At 34.2% G+C, this 16,800-nt stretch overlaps 1 protein-coding gene and 1 long non-coding RNA gene across 4 annotated transcripts in view; one reads left to right on the forward strand and one right to left on the reverse strand.

Moving 5' to 3' along the window:
* The window catches only part of LOC129747882 (hyaluronidase Tab y 2.0101-like), a 136,278-nt gene that overhangs the window by 38,206 nt on the left and 81,272 nt on the right, over positions 1 to 16,800 (reverse strand). For all 3 annotated transcript variants that reach the window (XM_055742265.1, XM_055742264.1, XM_055742263.1), the window contains exon 5: positions 3,597 to 3,778. In XM_055742265.1, the coding sequence (XP_055598240.1) occupies positions 3,597 to 3,778 (182 nt within the window). The remainder of the gene's footprint in view (positions 1 to 3,596; positions 3,779 to 16,800) is intronic.
* LOC129747883 (uncharacterized) lies at positions 11,112 to 16,036 on the forward strand. Its single transcript, XR_008737592.1, has 3 exons — positions 11,112 to 11,337; positions 14,910 to 15,066; positions 15,636 to 16,036. It is a non-coding gene; the product is annotated as an uncharacterized LOC129747883 (long non-coding RNA).

The following is a 16,800-nucleotide window of genomic DNA, read 5'->3' on the forward strand; positions in this document are numbered from 1 at the left end:
ACGTTGCGCGTCATTCGTTGGCATAGTCAGAGGTGCCAGGTGGTTCTGTCAAAAATCAGGACAACGCGAAGAAAAAGATCATGATTTTTCAGGACACCACCAAATTGGTGATACAAACATGCAGTTCTGCTTAGATTGCATAACTAAGGCGAAATATAGGTGCTGAAGACGCCTCGAATTATGCAACGCAAGAATAACCTTGGCTGGCCTGTATCGAACTTATCGAAATTTATATCGAAAAACAGTATTCAAATATCATTTGAACCAAAGATTATCATTGGTTAAACTGATTAAATTACTTTATTTAAGATTTGTTTGACGATCTTATCATTTAACAATATATTTAGTTATAATTTGGATATTTTTTTTAATTCAGGACATTTATGGACCATTTTCCAAAAATCAGGACAATTCAAGCGTTTTTCAAAAATCAGGACGGCCTCTCGAAAATCAGGACAAATCTTGAAAAATCAGGACACCTGACACCCCTGGGCATAGTTATACTTGTACGTACATAAAGGGTGCCAGGTGGTTTTGTCATAAATCAGGACATAACAGGTTTGTTCGTAGTTTTCATAGTTCAATTACAAATTCGATTGTGATTTGAGATTTTCTTGACATCCAGGACAATTCAGTACATTTTGAAAACAAATTTTCAAAAATCAGGACAATTCGAAAGTTTTAGAAAAATCTGGACAACCTCTCGAAAGTCAGGACAAGTCCTGAAAAATCAGGACACCTGGCACCTCTGACGTGCATTACAATTGTTTAGTTGTTGTTGTTGCTTCTCTTGTGCTCAGAGGTGCCAGGTAACCTGATTGATCAGGATTTGTCCTGATTTTCGAGAGACCGTCTTAATTTTTTTTAAACTCTCGAGTTGACCTGATTTTAAAAAAATTGGTGCCTAAATGTCCTGAATTGTTTTCATTTTTATGAAAACCTCTAAAATTTAATCGAATTTGTAGTTAAACTATGAGAAAATCTGAAAAATCTGTTATAAAATAGTTAAACCCTTTTAACAGATGCTGATAATTAAATGGTGTTTTTTTTTCAATATGAACTGCAGGCTAGCCAAAAAGCTGCGTACTGTTGTTGCATAAATCAAGGCGTTTACAGCACCTGTATTGTGCCTTTATTAATGCAATTTAAGCAGAGCATTTTTGTCGTATAGGTAGTTTAGGTAGGTTAATTTAGTCAAGTTTGTCAATTGTTTCCAATTTTGTAAATTTTGTAAATTTGGCCGAAATGGTCGATTTGAACTTTTCTCAATTTAGTCATTTTTGTCAATTTTGTCAGCTTTTTTCAATATTATTCAATTTTGACATTTTTTTCAATTTGGACACTTTTGTCAGTTTTATAGATTAAGTCAGTTTTCTCAATTTTGCCATTTTCATCGATTTTGTCAGTATTAAACTTTTTAAATGAAAGTTATAAAATTATAGACAAATACTTAGATTAATAAGAGTAATGATGATGAAATCACACAATTGAATTAAAAAACGATTTATGTCAGTTAATTCATAGAAAAAGAACATTTGGAACGGCAAGTAGAATTGAATGATGCAAAAACTTATACTCGACATTAGGGGAGGAGCGGGCTATATGCGCCGATTAAGCAGAACACTGATTTAATCAAATATCACATCGAATATGTGTATAAAAACTATATACATGTGTGCAGGCATCTGTTTTCTATACATTGGGGTAATTTTTATGTTAAAATTTTCTTCTGTTTCCAAGAAAATGATTTTCTTATAAGTGTTGTCTAAAATGCCGAACCTCAAACGGTGCGGGCGGAATGCGCCTATTTATGTTTTGAACAAAATTTCTGTTTTTTGAGCAATATTTCCGTATGATTTCATTGAAACTGCTAGAAAGTAATAATTTCCGTACGACAAAGCTGATGTTTTATAAAAATCTATGTATATTATAATTTTATGGAATAAAACAAAAGTTGGGGTTGCCATACTATGGAGGCAGTTCATCCATGAGAAAAACTTTATCAAATCTGTATTTAGATCTTCAATTCTCTCTTTAGATGTGATTCATAGCTTAGATTTGATGGTTTAATGATAAAAATCATTTATTTATTCTATTTAACCTGTTATTTTAGGATGGAGGCATTTTACAAACATGATGGGGGCATACAAAAACACTCTATTATTCCACTATATAATCATTATTAAAACTCCACAAAAGCTGAAATATGTTTAATTTCTAAAGTTCATTTGAGTAAGAAACAAAAACCATTCTAGTTTTTGTTTTAAGTAGAGATGTACCGAATAGTGGTATTCGGCGAACGGCCGAATACCGAATATTGACCTTTTCAACTATTCGGCCAAACGAATATTCGGCCGAATATTCGGTCGAATATTCTATTGAGTTTTTAATAAAAAAAATCTTAAGCTATTTTTTAAATGCATTCTATTTCTTCCGTATTAATACCCCTAATGTTTTTTAGTCAATAATTTTTAACCAGATGATATTATCGGATGATCGGACCTACAAGATATTTTTTAGGTAGGGGTCTTTCAGATTTTTAAAATGTCACCAATAACTGAAAAGACATCAGATGACTCGTCTCGTTCCTGTTAAATCTGGGATAAAACGTGTAGAAACAGATACCAAGCTTTTTGAAATTGATTCTCTGATATTGAATTAGATGAAGCTGGGATTTGAGCAAGACATCTTCAAAATAGTTGTTAAAAAAAAGATGAAATTTAACTTTAAGCATACCATCCTCAACACGTATCCACGGTAACGGTCAGGCATTCAGGACGATTTTTGAAAAAAAAAATATTAAAAAAGCCAAAGTTTATGTATATTTTGAAATTTTTGAAAGATCCATATAGAACACAAAATTTAAACCATTTTAAAGAGTGATTTGAGTTTATTATTTGCTTTAGCAAATAATCTGAATAAACCCGAGCAAAACTCGGAAAGTTTTATTCAATATCCGGACATCCCGGCCAAATTTGGCTGATCTGGATTTTTGGGCAAGCCGGAATATATCGCTCTCTAATCAACTATAATCAAAGTATAAATATTATGTATGAAATTGTAACTACGACCAAATAACTATGAATAGTTAATTTTCAAAAATTACGGTAGCTTGTGAGGGGGTTAAGAGATTATTGAATGAGGGAGGGTTAACGAGTAAATCATATTTAGTCTGGGATGGATGGAAGGAAGATGGATAAAATAATGAAATTTTTACAAAAAATAGTGATGACTGGATGAGGATCAAATTCCACATCCAATCTAAATCGTCCACCGGTTGAGCGTTTTAACATTTAATAAACCGGGATGAGGATAGAAAAAAAGAAATAAAACACAAACCGTCCCAGTACACAAACATTGTGCAAAGTTCAACATGTAAACATCACCACACCGAACCGGTTAAACTAAAAATTGCGAAAGATAGAGGTTAGGTTAGGTTAGGTTTATGCCACCCCGAGAAGCGTCGAGAGATATGCAGTTGATGTGTTGTTGTTTGTGCTGTGCCGATATGATGATGGAGTGAAAAAATAGAAAAAAAACGAGATAGAGACCAAGCAGAAGTCTGTGCTGCTGCATGCTGCCCTGCACTTTATTACCGGTCATTTTCCCGCTGCACTTCCGCCACGCAATCCTCCCGCTGGTTGGCCGGATGTCCGTTCATGTTGAAGCAATAGGGGAAGGCATAGTAGCCCCAGGATGCTTGGGGCCGCAGCTGTTTGGCCAGCGTCAGCGTCTGGGCCATGAAGTCCTGGCCTGTTGCTTCGAAGCGCCTGGTGGCCTACGGGAAACACGGGATTGGTGATGGCGAAGAAAGGAAGAAAAACCAGACGGAGTTAGATCGGGGAATAATATGTTTTTTCTCGCCTGCAGCCTGCAGATGGGAGCGTTACGTGATCTTCAAATTGCTTTTTGAAACATGAAAATAAACATCATTTTTAGAAAATGGACAAATTTATTTGAAAAAACCAAAAAAAAAAAATCATCCGCCCTGGTATCTTATCAAAAATCTAGTATAACTTTGAAACGGATCTATTTTTGTAAAAGTCAATTATTAATCTGCTAAAGGACTTTGTTGGTGCTGTAGAGACAATTATTTTTCTTCACACTAAATTTAAAATTTATTTAAAAACTGAGTACCGCTGCCTGCCAGCTGCATCGCAAAGTTGCATCTCCACAAAACTATGGTTTCGGTTTTTCTTCTCACAGAGGAGCTCCATGAAAACAGTCCGGAGGCTGTGTTGACCAATGGCTATACTCTTGATGCCCTAGTTAGTGTGCCGCAATCCTCCGAAGGTAGTTTCCCATTCCGGGTATCTGCTCTGTTAGTTTTTTTCTGTTTTGTTTGTGTTTATTTTGCTACCCTTGATTCGAGTGGGTGTGGCAAACTGCTGCTGCTGCAATGCATTAGTGATGGGTAGTTAAATTTTAAACAATACACAACGCTTCTTCCTGTGTTATTTGCTCCCATGATGGCAACTGATCTGGCCCTCCGATTGTTGGTGATGCATGAACTTTGGATTGCACAATTGCCAGAGGTCTGCTGGCTGGGGTGTTTGAATTTGCTCTGTGTTTTGCTCCGGAACTTATAGATAATTTTGTGAGTGAACTTTTCGGTTTTGCATGGGACATTAAATAACAATGGAAGCATCTTCGATCTGAGAAATTGAGCATACTTCGTAGCAGAATAGGATAGTTTCATTCGTCCTTGGACTATCCGGGCAGAAAAATTCATTGATTATGAAAAAAAATTGAATTCTACATATTCGCCGAAACATCCCGACAATTGTTATAAAAATTAAAACATATGGAAAGAAAACTTACTTACAGTAATTTTTAATATTTTTATTATCTATAATCTATCTTCAATTATATTAAATCTTTCGCTAGCAATGTTTTTTATTATAATTATTATCTATAATCTATTTTATATTGTTTAAAATTGTCGTAAAACGGTGTTTGTCGCACTACTCCTCCGAAATGTCTCAACCTATTTTAATGAAATTATTTTTAGAGCATTCTGTATGAGAATCGTTTTTTTTTTTTCAAATAAAACTACACAAAGTCACACCAATTGTCCGTATTATTACCCAGATTTATATTTTGTTGATTGAATCAAAACCATTTTAACGATTTTGAAAATTAAAACCCTTTTGAGTTCGTGCATTAGCAATTGTTGCCAAAAAAAATATGAATTTATTACTGGTGCATATGAATGATGGTATGACACTTTGAGGATGGTTGAAAAAAAGAAATTGAGAAGATCTACATACAATACTATAATCACGCAGAGAAAACTTGTGCGATTGGAAAAAAACACACATTTGAAATTCAAATTTTGAATCAAGGTTCTGGTGTTCTTCTAATACAAATCTTATTTCTTTGATTTAAAGTGTTTTTTTTTATCGAAAGAAAAGAAAATTATTTTAAGTCAATGCACAATGGGGAAAAAAGTGTATTAACCGCGAAGAAATTCACTATCTTCCCTCTTACACAAAACAAACTTATGAAAAAGTACTTTCCTTTAGTGAAAATTCCAGAGAAGCGATTGGTCATAGTTTCAGATGCCGCACGAGCTTACGAACGTAGTAATAGTGCCATTTTAACCCCTAATTCCCCTAAATTTTGTAAAAAATCTAGAATAAACCTACTAAAATTTGAAAACTTTGAACAAAAATAGGCCTATCTTGTGTAATTTTTTCTGAAAAATCGAATGGAGGCTGTTTGAGCTACCGCACGTTTCAGATAATGAACTTATAGCTATTTTACCCTCAATTCCCTTACATTTTTTCGAAAAGTTGAGAAAACTTATGTTGAGACTTGAAAATTTTGAAACAAATGGGGCTTATCTTGTGTGATTTTTTTCCGAGGAATGAAGGCTGTTGAGCCATAACTCCTGTTTCCAATGCGTGCGGTAGTTCAACAGGCTTCGTTGGATTTCTCGAAAAAAAAAATCACAAGATACATCCCATTTGGTTCAAAATTTTCAAGTCCGAACATGATTTTTAAGAAATATTTGAGAAATGTTTGGAATTGAGGGTAAAGCAGCCATAACTCCAGTTTTCAATCCGTGCGGTAGCTCAAATATTATTCGTTGGATTTTTCGAAAAAAAAATGTACAAGATACGTTCCATTTGGATCAAAATTTTCAAGTCCGAACATGCTACATATATGCTGTTCATGAATTGAAATTAATTTTAAATTTTAAATTTCGATTTGCAATTTAATCAACCCTTTCCAATGCAACTCTAAACTTGACAAACAAAAACCCTGTCTTGTCTTTAGAATGGGTTTCTATTATGAAGTGTAACTAACCCAGTACAGTGTTTGAAAAATACCATGATAAATAAAAAAATAATCAATCGAATACAAATTTGAATCATCAAAAAGTTGCAAGCCATGTATCAAAGATTCGAGTTCAGGACGCTTAAATCTACCAAATCAAGCAATTTATCATAGGCACCAAAATGTCGTTCCCTCAATTCAATTTTATTTTCAATTTTCAATTTTTTTGAAAAAAAAATCCATCTCAAATGTTAAAAAAAAACTTTTCCAACTTCATATTTTGTTTTAATTTTCTTCTTCTTATTTCTTCTTCTTATATATAAAGATGAGTTGGACTATATATGTTTGTTGGTTTGTTTGTTTGTTTGTATGCACCTTATACAAATCCACACCGCTTAACCGATCAGCCTGAAATTCGGTACAGAGATGTAGTTGGACCAGGGTAAGGTTTTAGTAATACAGTGTCGGACAATAAAATAGGACCGCTCTAATGCAAAATATTCAAATCACCTTTAAACTGCCAATTCAAATATAATAATATGCGACACCTAGCGGCAAGCACTTATTGTAGTATGCCAACTTTGTATACTGCACGTTTGTTGCAATCAAAGCAACCCGTTTGTTCTACTCGACCAGAAAGCTGTCAGAGGGTGAAAAAAGTCGCGTCATAAAATAAGACCAGCTCATCGGTTCGGCCGTTCCGGCATTTTCAGCGTTCTAGATTTGAAGAAAAGGTGTTGTTTTCGGTGTTGTATGTCGATTTCCTGGCCTGGTAAGTATCTCCCATAAAATTAATCATGTAAATCATGAAAACAAACAAAAAATAAAGATTTCCTTCCTCCTACTCTGTTTTCAGCGAAAAAGCGATGGGTTGGGCACAGCACTGCTCGGAGGTCCAGCGAGCGATCATCTGGAATCTGTACAAGGCTGGCAAAAGCCAACGCGAGATTGCCGACTACTTAGGAAGGTCGAAAACTTTCGTTTTCAACGCGCTTCACAGCACCGGCAAACGGGAACTGACCGGCCGCCCCCGCAAAACAACGCCGAAGGACGATTTGGCAATCAAGCGGGCCTCGCAAAAGGACCCTTTCAAAGCATCCAAGCAGATCAGAGACGAGCTGAACTTATCTGTGAGTTCCCGGTTCAGCGACGGTTGGTGGAGAAGGGACTAGGAGGAAAAAGTCTCCGCAAGGTGCCGATACTGACGCCGAAGCACTTGAAGGCGCGGCTGAAGCAAGCGAAGGACCACTTTGATTGCGTCGGTCCGGAAAAGGAGAAACTATGGAGAAATGTGCTGTGGTCGGATGAGACCAAAGTGAACCTCATCGGCTCGGACGGAAATAGTTGGGTCCATCGCCCACTCGGCTGTGCGTATATGCCCCAATATACAAATAAAACATTCAAACATGGAGGAGCTAGCATCATGGTGTGGGGGTGCTTTTCTTGGTACGAGGTGGGTCCCTTGTACTGGATCGGCCGGATTATGGACCAGCATCTCTACGCCCAGATACTTCGGGAAGTAATGCTGCCACACGTCGAGTGGGAGATGCCCCTAAAGTGGCAGTTCCAGCAGCACAACGACTCCAAACATATCGCTTAAACGGTTAAAAAGTGGTTCCAGCATAATAAGGTAGACGTTATGGAGTGGCCAGCACAGTCCCTCGATCTCAATCCCATAGAGAACCTATGGGAAATAGTTAAACGTAAGGAGAGAATCCAGGCGGTGTGGTACGCTATCCCAGTGAGAACGTGCCAAAAGCTGGTGGAGTCGATTCCGAACCGGGTGCGAGAAGTGATGCGTAATAAGGGTTATACCACCAAGTACTAACCCTGCAAATCGATCACGGTATGAATTTCCTTTTTTTAAATTTTTTTCCCATGAATTCTAAAGCGGTCCTATTTTATGTTGCGTTATTTTAGTCAGTAAGTATGCTTAAAACGCATTTTTAAATAAAGGACAATTGTTTTAACTACGGATGATTTTAATTTCTTCGAAGAATGGAATTTTCAATTTGTAAATGGTTTGATGCACTTAAATGGAATTTTTTTTTCTCAAAGTTTTGTCACTTTCTGTTTTGGATTGAGCTGTGGTCCTATTCTATTGTCCGACACTGTAGTTCTGAGCCCCACCCACCTAAGAAAAGCTGACAAACTTCTTTTGTCACACTGAGTTGGATCATCACGAGGGGGGGGGGACAATAAAAAATAATGCAAAAAACAAAAAAAAATTAAATAAATTGCACGAATGCTTGTATGCAACAAAATTTCATACTATAACATTGGACAAAACCTATAAATCAAGTAATTTTTTATACAATAATTCAATGAAATCAAGAATACAAAAGGTGAAAAAACATCCATCTTCCAAAGTTTTTTTGGTGGTCTTGTAACCTTTCGGATACTTGAATTTTTTGTTGAAATTTACATAAAATACTTCAAACTTTATTTATTTTCCCCTTAAGGTTTTTTGGTAATTTCGAAGGGGGGGGGGGGGGGGGTGTTGACAGAAGGAAGAAATTGATATTTGTTCCAGCCTAAACACAGTTAATAATCTCAATAAAAACAAATTTCTTATAATGATGAAATATTTAGCTTCCAAAATTTTGTAAAATCAAATAATTCTTTTGATTTATATTTTATGTGAACCCGAGCAAGACCGGGTAAAATCAGCTAGTTTTCATATAAATTTGCCGTCAAATTCTTTTAATTTTATGCAATATTTTAAAATAGATTGTCTTTGTTTTTTAACTCTGATTTTTTGTGGTCTTGAAAGCCTTTGAAAATGAATTTTTAAAAGAAAAACATAGTTTACATCTTCTGCCCTTTCCAGAACCCAATTATTTCAATTGACAGCGATAAAATATTCAGAGATTAAATTTTTAACTTTAAAACCATTGATTAAAAATTTATCAATGTTTCTATTATTTTCATTAGGTCAAAACATGTTTTTAATCGATAATGACTTTTTTTTTAATTTTTATACGAATATGATATGCCTTTGAATGAAAATGCGCAATGTTAACTTAATTTGTATTATCCTTCCCGAGCAGACTCTGATGCCCGAATCGATAGCAAACTGAAACCAAATTAAGGTGTCAACAGCAAAATGATATCATCATTTGCTCATGGAATTTTAACGAAAGCAAAACTAGGCATCAATAAGGTTTCAGTAATGTTAATTTGATAGCAAATTAAATCCAAAATGAGGTGTTATAAGCAAAATGATAGCATCATTTGCAAAATTCCTCTACGAGAGCAAAACTAAGCATCATTATGATCTCATTAAAATTGTCAGGAAAAATCAAACATCAGATTTAGAGCTTAAAACAGCATTATTAAATGTAGGAATATCGTAACTTTTCTCAAAAATGAAAGTTACACTGCAAGCATCATTTTTTTAAAACGAGCTTGGTATAATTTTTTTTTGTTATTTTGTGGATACTCAAACGGCTTTTTGTGAATGGTCGAGAAAGTCCTAAGCAAAATTGTTAATAAAGTACGCACTTTTTTTCGAATGAGTTCAAATATAGTATTTCAAGTAATAAACCTCATAATCAAATTTATTGAAAAAATGAAATGGTTACTTACTTGTTTTAAGAGTTGCTGTTTTGAACATTTAAACTTTGAGTACCAGCCAAAAACGATCATTGTTCGAAGACTTCCTACAAAAATTCCTAAAATCGCGATTTTTGTTGGTGATTTTATTAACGATAAATACTCGCAACAGCTCCTATCATTTGTAGTCCTTGTGTGATTCAGTTGAAATACTTGAAAGAAGGAGCACGAAATTCTGCATTTCATACCTCAAACTTATTAAATTTTGATATTTTCTCTGCTTTTACTTATTTTTTAAATTTACGTTTTTCAGAATTTTTCAATCCAAATTGCTTTATTTGACACTTTAGAATTGTGGTACTAGAAACAGTGTTTATGTTAAGATTTGTTTCGGGGAGAGTGGGGAATTTTGGACCAAAGGAAGTTATTTTGATTTTTTGAATCATCTACCACGAACACGCTATAAAATTTATTAATTTTGAACCTGCAAATATCATACAATTGAATTTGATTATACTGACCCCTTTCGATTATGGTAACATCCGTGCAAAACCGTTCGTTTTTGGCAACATCCAAAACAGACGGACTTTTTAGTTACTTTTTATTTTTTTTACATTTAATGCAAATTAATCAAAATAAATCAAAAACATAATATAAGCATTTTTGTTTTTAATTTGGCCTAATTATATAAGTTTTAAACAGTAAAAATGGATCGTTCAAGTTTTTAATGCTGAAAACTAATATAATTGAGTGAAATAAAAAAAATGCTAACATTATGTTTTAAATTGATTTTGATTAAATTGAAATTAAATTAAAAGAGGGTCAAAAAACCGTTCGATTTTGGTAACATAAATTTACGGACATGTTGCCAAAAACGAACGGGGCCTGTTTGTCTGAATGTATTCAAAATCCCCTAAAACGACTTACCATTTTTTTCAAACTACAAATTAAAAAAAAACTAAATGATTTAGTACCTATTATTTCCTATTCTTTATAGTTATCAACATTAAAACTAGACTCAAATCGTCAAATAATTATCAGTTTGTCACTCAAGCCGAACGCTTATAAATTTTTCCTACTGGGTTGAAAATAGAATTTTTTTTTTCATTCCAAATTACTGGCAACACATGTTGCTGTCACAGAAATTGATCGAAGTGTTTGTTTACCAATCGGCTTTCGCGATGTTTTCGAGTTTCTGTTGCGTCAAGCATTGTGTGTTCCTTTTTTGTGAAACTGTGAACATCTTTGCAATTGACCGTCGGTACCCAACTCTACCAAAAGTGGCAGCTGGTATCCTCCAGGGAAAACATCCAATGGGTGAATATGAAGAGCAATAAGCCTTGGAAGAGGCTGGAGCACCAGGAATTGATGCCCGGCGGAGACAGCAGTCCCGGATCCCAGTCCAAGTGTAATAAGTGGCCCCACCAAGAGGGAACCAAGTGCCAGTGATCTGTTGGATGATGAGAAAAACGCGACTAGCGGCAATCTAACTTGAACAAGGTAATTTTTTAGGATTAACGCCATTTAACCCTTATCCGTGCCAGATTTTTTTACCCGTCGTGAGTTCTTCTAGTGTTAATTTGATTCTTCTTCTATAACTTAACTAACGCTATATCTTTCTTGTTTTTCAACCGATTCGTACAAAATTTAGAGTTTTAGAAATTTCGTAATAAAACTGAAATATGTATTTCAGACAATATTCAGCTACAACACTTCGGTTTCCCGTTATTCGAAGTTTGAGAAGAAAATCCGAAAAACAAGGTGAAGTTGCGCAAATTACCGTTACCAGCTGCTTAACGTTTCCTGAAGTGGGTGGACTAGGTGGCAAAAGCTACCAAATCATAGGATGTGTCGTAGCAGTTAAGTACACTTATTTCTATCTGCACCAAACACGATGAATCTACCTAACCTCTAATTTTGATACCAACTGGTGATTATCTGGATTTACTTTTTGTTTTATATTTTTCATATTTTTGTAAAGTATTGCAACGCCAATGTAATTACACCATAACCAGTATGAAATTGCCTTTCTGGTAAATATATATTTCTCAAAAATACATCCTTGTGCGCAACGTATAGTCAGGCTTCGGACGGCTTCTGAGGTGTCACTCATAAGTGCAAGAGCAAAGCTTCACAAAGAGGAGTGGAACCCACACTCTTATGAGCGCTAAACCGCTCACACTCTGCTCAGCTTCCCGAAAAATAAATCTTCGACACTCACTTACATGAGTGATGTGTGCTCCGTCAGTGTAGCTCTTAGAGCACGCTCTTAGGGAAATGAAGTGTGTTTTAAGAAACCGTCCTTCCAATCATGTGCGTACCAAAAAAAGACGTTCATTAATGGAATTCTTTAGGCAGCGCTTTGAAAGCAAAGCGTGCAAGTGCTTGGTGCCGAGCTTCAAATTTCAATGGTTTCATGAAATTTATGTAATGTAAATCTACTTAATTACATATATCTACATTATTATGACAATAGATGAATGGATGAAGACTATTTGATGCCATATGACTTAGAAATTGCATAAAACACTGCACTGCTATTTTTTCAGATATCTACGTTACGAAATACCTTAAGTTGGTCTTCTTTTTTTAAATTTTCGCATTTCTGTAGTTTTTACCTTATAATCATAAATAAAGTTTTGCATTTTGGTTTTAATCTTTGTGTTATCTATCCATCTTGTTGAATTAATCAGAAATTCAGGATAAAATTGATAAAACCCGTAGGTCTCAACAAATTCGTTGCAAAATTTTAAAGGAACGATTACAAGAGTAAAGTTATATATGCAGGTTTGTATGAAAAAAAAAAATTAAATTTTGTTCAAAATAAGAAATATATTTCTCGCTTAAGCCGAGCCATGTTATCTTTTTTCCTATTTTCAAATTCTCTAAAGGAAATTTTCCGCTGAATAACTATAAGAAAGCTCTTCAAATGTACCCTGAAATATTTAACAAAGCATCTTATAAATGGTTAAAAAGTAAATTTTGAAATACTTTAATTGTCTCCATTTCAGACAGGTTCGAGTAATTTAACACTTTACGCATTGCTAGATTTAAAAGTATGCTGCACACAGTACTAAGCTTTTAAATCACGTGATACTATTTGTGCTATTTGGTTGGAGTGAAAATAAGCCGAAAACGCGTCGTGGAAATAAACGTGATTTTCATGAAGACATTTTTTCTACTCAAGATTAAATCTATAATGTTAATTGCTTCACAAATCTAGCATATGTATTTGCGTTAGGATGGCAGCCAAATGGGTCAAGTCGAATTTCGAAAACTGCTCATAAACATTTTCTGGATTGGCCCAAAAAACTAACCTCGCGAAATTTCATCTCATTCGGACTTATTTTGGGGTGCCTCACAGCGCTCAAATTAATGGTTTGTAGCCCTCAAAAATCTCCTAGGGGGGGGGGGGGGGGGGCAAAGGAAATCAGAAAAAATTTAATTTAAATTTTTATGCCAAAAGACTTAAAAATCTTGAAAAAAACTAACTTCAAAATTAAAAAAATCACGTAGTTTGGTTTGTATAAAAAAAAATCTATTAGTAAAAATGTAATTTAAAAATCCCAAAATATCTGTTATTTCCTAGGCTTGCAAACAAACAGCTCTCATGATAAAACCAAAAAGCATTAACAAGCAAACGGGTTGTTGAATGTGAAAGAGCTATTTTTTCACTTGGTATATGTATAGTTATAGTACTATTTTTATATTCATTTGGTGATAAATTTTTGATTTAAAAAAGGACTTTTCCAAGAGTAAGACCGTATTGGACAAATGGTTAACTTTGAATGAAAATGGAAATAGTGGGAGGGCCTAAAGGAATGTGTGAAGGTAAAATTTCGTTTGTATTTTGTAGCTCAAACTATTAAGCAATTATTTTAATTTTTGCCCCTAAATGTATGCACCATAATAGTTCTTTTTTTTATTATAAATGTTTAAAAGCAAGGTAAAATTTATAAACAAGCATTTGTTAATATTATAAATGTTATTTTTTTATCCTTTATGATCAAGAAAACTCGTTAAAACCGTCATCAACTTGTTTCTGGAAAACATTTTGGGCATTACTAGTATATGCTAGTGTTGGTATTGGTATTGATTTTATTTCATGAATCCAAAACAAATCTAGTTAATATCACCCTCGCTCGAAACTAGCTAGCGGACTGTTAAACTAACTTTCAATGTTCAATCAGCACCACTATACTGCAGATTAGTGCAGATCACTTATGCTACCTTTCCCACCGTGGGGGAGCAATTTAGTTTCACCCGGTGAAGAACATTCGGATAGGTTCTAGGCGTGACTCGTTTGGTTTGTTGTTTGATAGAGACTTATACTTTACCAAAGTGTATTATATTATATTATTTTCATTATTTCCGGCTTGATGTTATTATCTTTTTGATTCATTTTCGAAAAAAGCAGCCAGATACGAACCAAAGCGAACAGCACCATGAATTAATTACTTGGGCGCACATTGTGTACACCTTAGGAGGACTCTTTAGGTGACGCTCTTATAGAGTGCTCATTTCAATTTTGAGTGTTATGTGAGTGACGAAAAACGCTCTCTGTGTGTATAGTCACTCCGCTCCAATCGACCACTCTTGCTCCGCTCACAACAAAATTAAAAGAGCGGAGCTGATTGTTACACCGCTCTTGTTGGGCTCTGAAAATCGGTTGAGGAACAGAGGGATCGGTTTTAAGCTAGAAGTGTCAAATTGACACTTAAGGTCTTAGAGATTTTTTTGGCTTTCAGGGTGCGTTCATAAAAAAGTAAGGATGCAAAATTAAATATTTCAAGAACCCATTGAGGGTCTCCGAAGAAGTTTTGTTTTGGATGCACCCGTATAAAATTACAAGCCGCTAAACTTCTAATAGTGTTATATTGACAATCAACAGCGGATTAGGGTTAATACATCTACAAATCTTGTTTTTAAATTTGAACCATCTCAAGAACATATTTAGAAGTGCAATTTTGAAATTCAACCACCAGAAAGTTTGTTTGATTGGGTATCGATACAAATTTTGTTACAGAAGTTTTTAAAGTAATTTTCATTTATTTAAATCAGGCTTCTTTTAGGAAAAATGCGCCGCTACCAGATGGAGTGGTGAGAGGTGTGAGGTGTGAGAGGAAAATGGAAAGTGCGTTTCTGTTGCGTGCCAGGAGGAATGTTGTCAACACGCAAGAACGGGTGATCGTAGCATACACGCATCAGGATGATAAATCTCAGATTCAGGTGAGTTTTCTTTCAATGGATTTATTTTTCGAATTACTTATGCATACTTAGATTACACGTTTTCTAAGCTTCTTTATGTGGTTATCAATAAGGTATAACAGCATACTTGAGAAGAAATATCGTCAGTATCGCATTGTAAAGTGAATATTATTTAAATTTTTAATTGTAATTTTTTTTTCTAATAAGCCGCCTTGGTAGCTTGTCTTTCAAAGCTGATTCAAATAATTTTACATTAATTGAGTTAAATATTTAGAAATAAATAAAATCAATTGATCCGAGTTTTTCGCTGAAAAAATCTTGAAAATAAACTAGGTAATTAGGTGCGGTTTCACATATGGAAATTTTATTCGGATATATTTCATATGCGGCAGTCACGAATAATTTGTTTTATTTCCAAAAAAAAAAAAATTTTTTTTATATTGAGATATAATGCGAAAAATGATAATTTGTCAGTTAAAGTGAAATATGAAGAAAATTTATATAGGACTGTTTTACAAATAGAGGCAGTATAATTTCGCTAACTTTTTGATAATCAAAAATGCCCAATTAATCATCTATTCTTTTTTTAGGTTGCATGTGTCGGACAAAGCTATGCGATGTGGAACATTTGAAAACATCTTTACCGGTAGAAATCGTCAATGCTCTAGATCGCATCCGAAAATTCACCGGTTTGCAGTGTATCAGGATTTCATATATGTTTTAAGAAAGTCTGGTGTTGGAGCAGTTTTCGGTCGATTGAACCAGTCACCACCTGCGCATTTATTAGCGACAACGAAAACATCTATACGGAATCTATCAACGCAACTTGGTCCCCAACCCATATTAGATGTTCATAGTAAGTATTAGTGTGTTGCATAACTAAAGGCAACTAAGATTACGCTAGCAAATTTTATCGGCAAAATGAGAAGATATTTAGCTATCACGCCTTGACAGCTAGATTTGCTTTAATTTTGGTTGACTAAAGGTGATAGACAGCAAAAATAAAATTTTTAAAAATCACAAATAGATAGCACAGTAATGTTAAATATTGCGTTTTATGAAAGCCTTAACTATGCTTCATTTTACTGCCGTTTTCCGAAATTTTTGAATGCACGTTTAGGCTAAATTTTGCTATCATAGTAAATTTTTTGATGCCTTATATTGGCCTCGTTGTGCTGTACAAGCTTTCAAAAAGTGAGCTGTAGTTAGGGTCTCAAAAATAGCTAAATTTGGCATCACTTTGCTAACCAAGTATGAAAATTTGAGCTCTCATTTTTGCTGTGTACCACCTTATGTCAAGCAAAATGAGAGCACGTTCGGCTCTCAGGGCGTGATAGCAAAATTTGCTATAATTTTGCCATAAACGTCTGCTCGGGTTGTGCTTTCAATATTTTACATTACAACAAAACTTGGAATTCATTATTGATATTTTTATTTAATCAGTTTCTTATTGATTATTCACGAGATCACTCATTTTCCGAAATTGTACTTTGTCCGTATAATTAAACATGTTGTATTATAAATATACAAAGTTAGTATCTTAAACTTTAAAAATTAAATTTTTTAATCTTTTTATTTTGATAAATGAAAGAATTTTAATATAGAAAAAAATTATATGTTTGACTTTGATCACTGGCAATCTTGAAATCAAATTAAATTTTTTCTTCTTTTTATCAAATAAAATTCTATTATCAACCATTTAATAAATTCTCTTCAGTTTAAAATCCTAAGTTTAAAATTATTATGAATTTATCC

The sequence above is a fragment of the Uranotaenia lowii genome, chromosome 2 (assembly GCF_029784155.1).
Source record: "Uranotaenia lowii strain MFRU-FL chromosome 2, ASM2978415v1, whole genome shotgun sequence".
NCBI lineage: Eukaryota > Metazoa > Arthropoda > Insecta > Diptera > Culicidae > Uranotaenia > Uranotaenia lowii.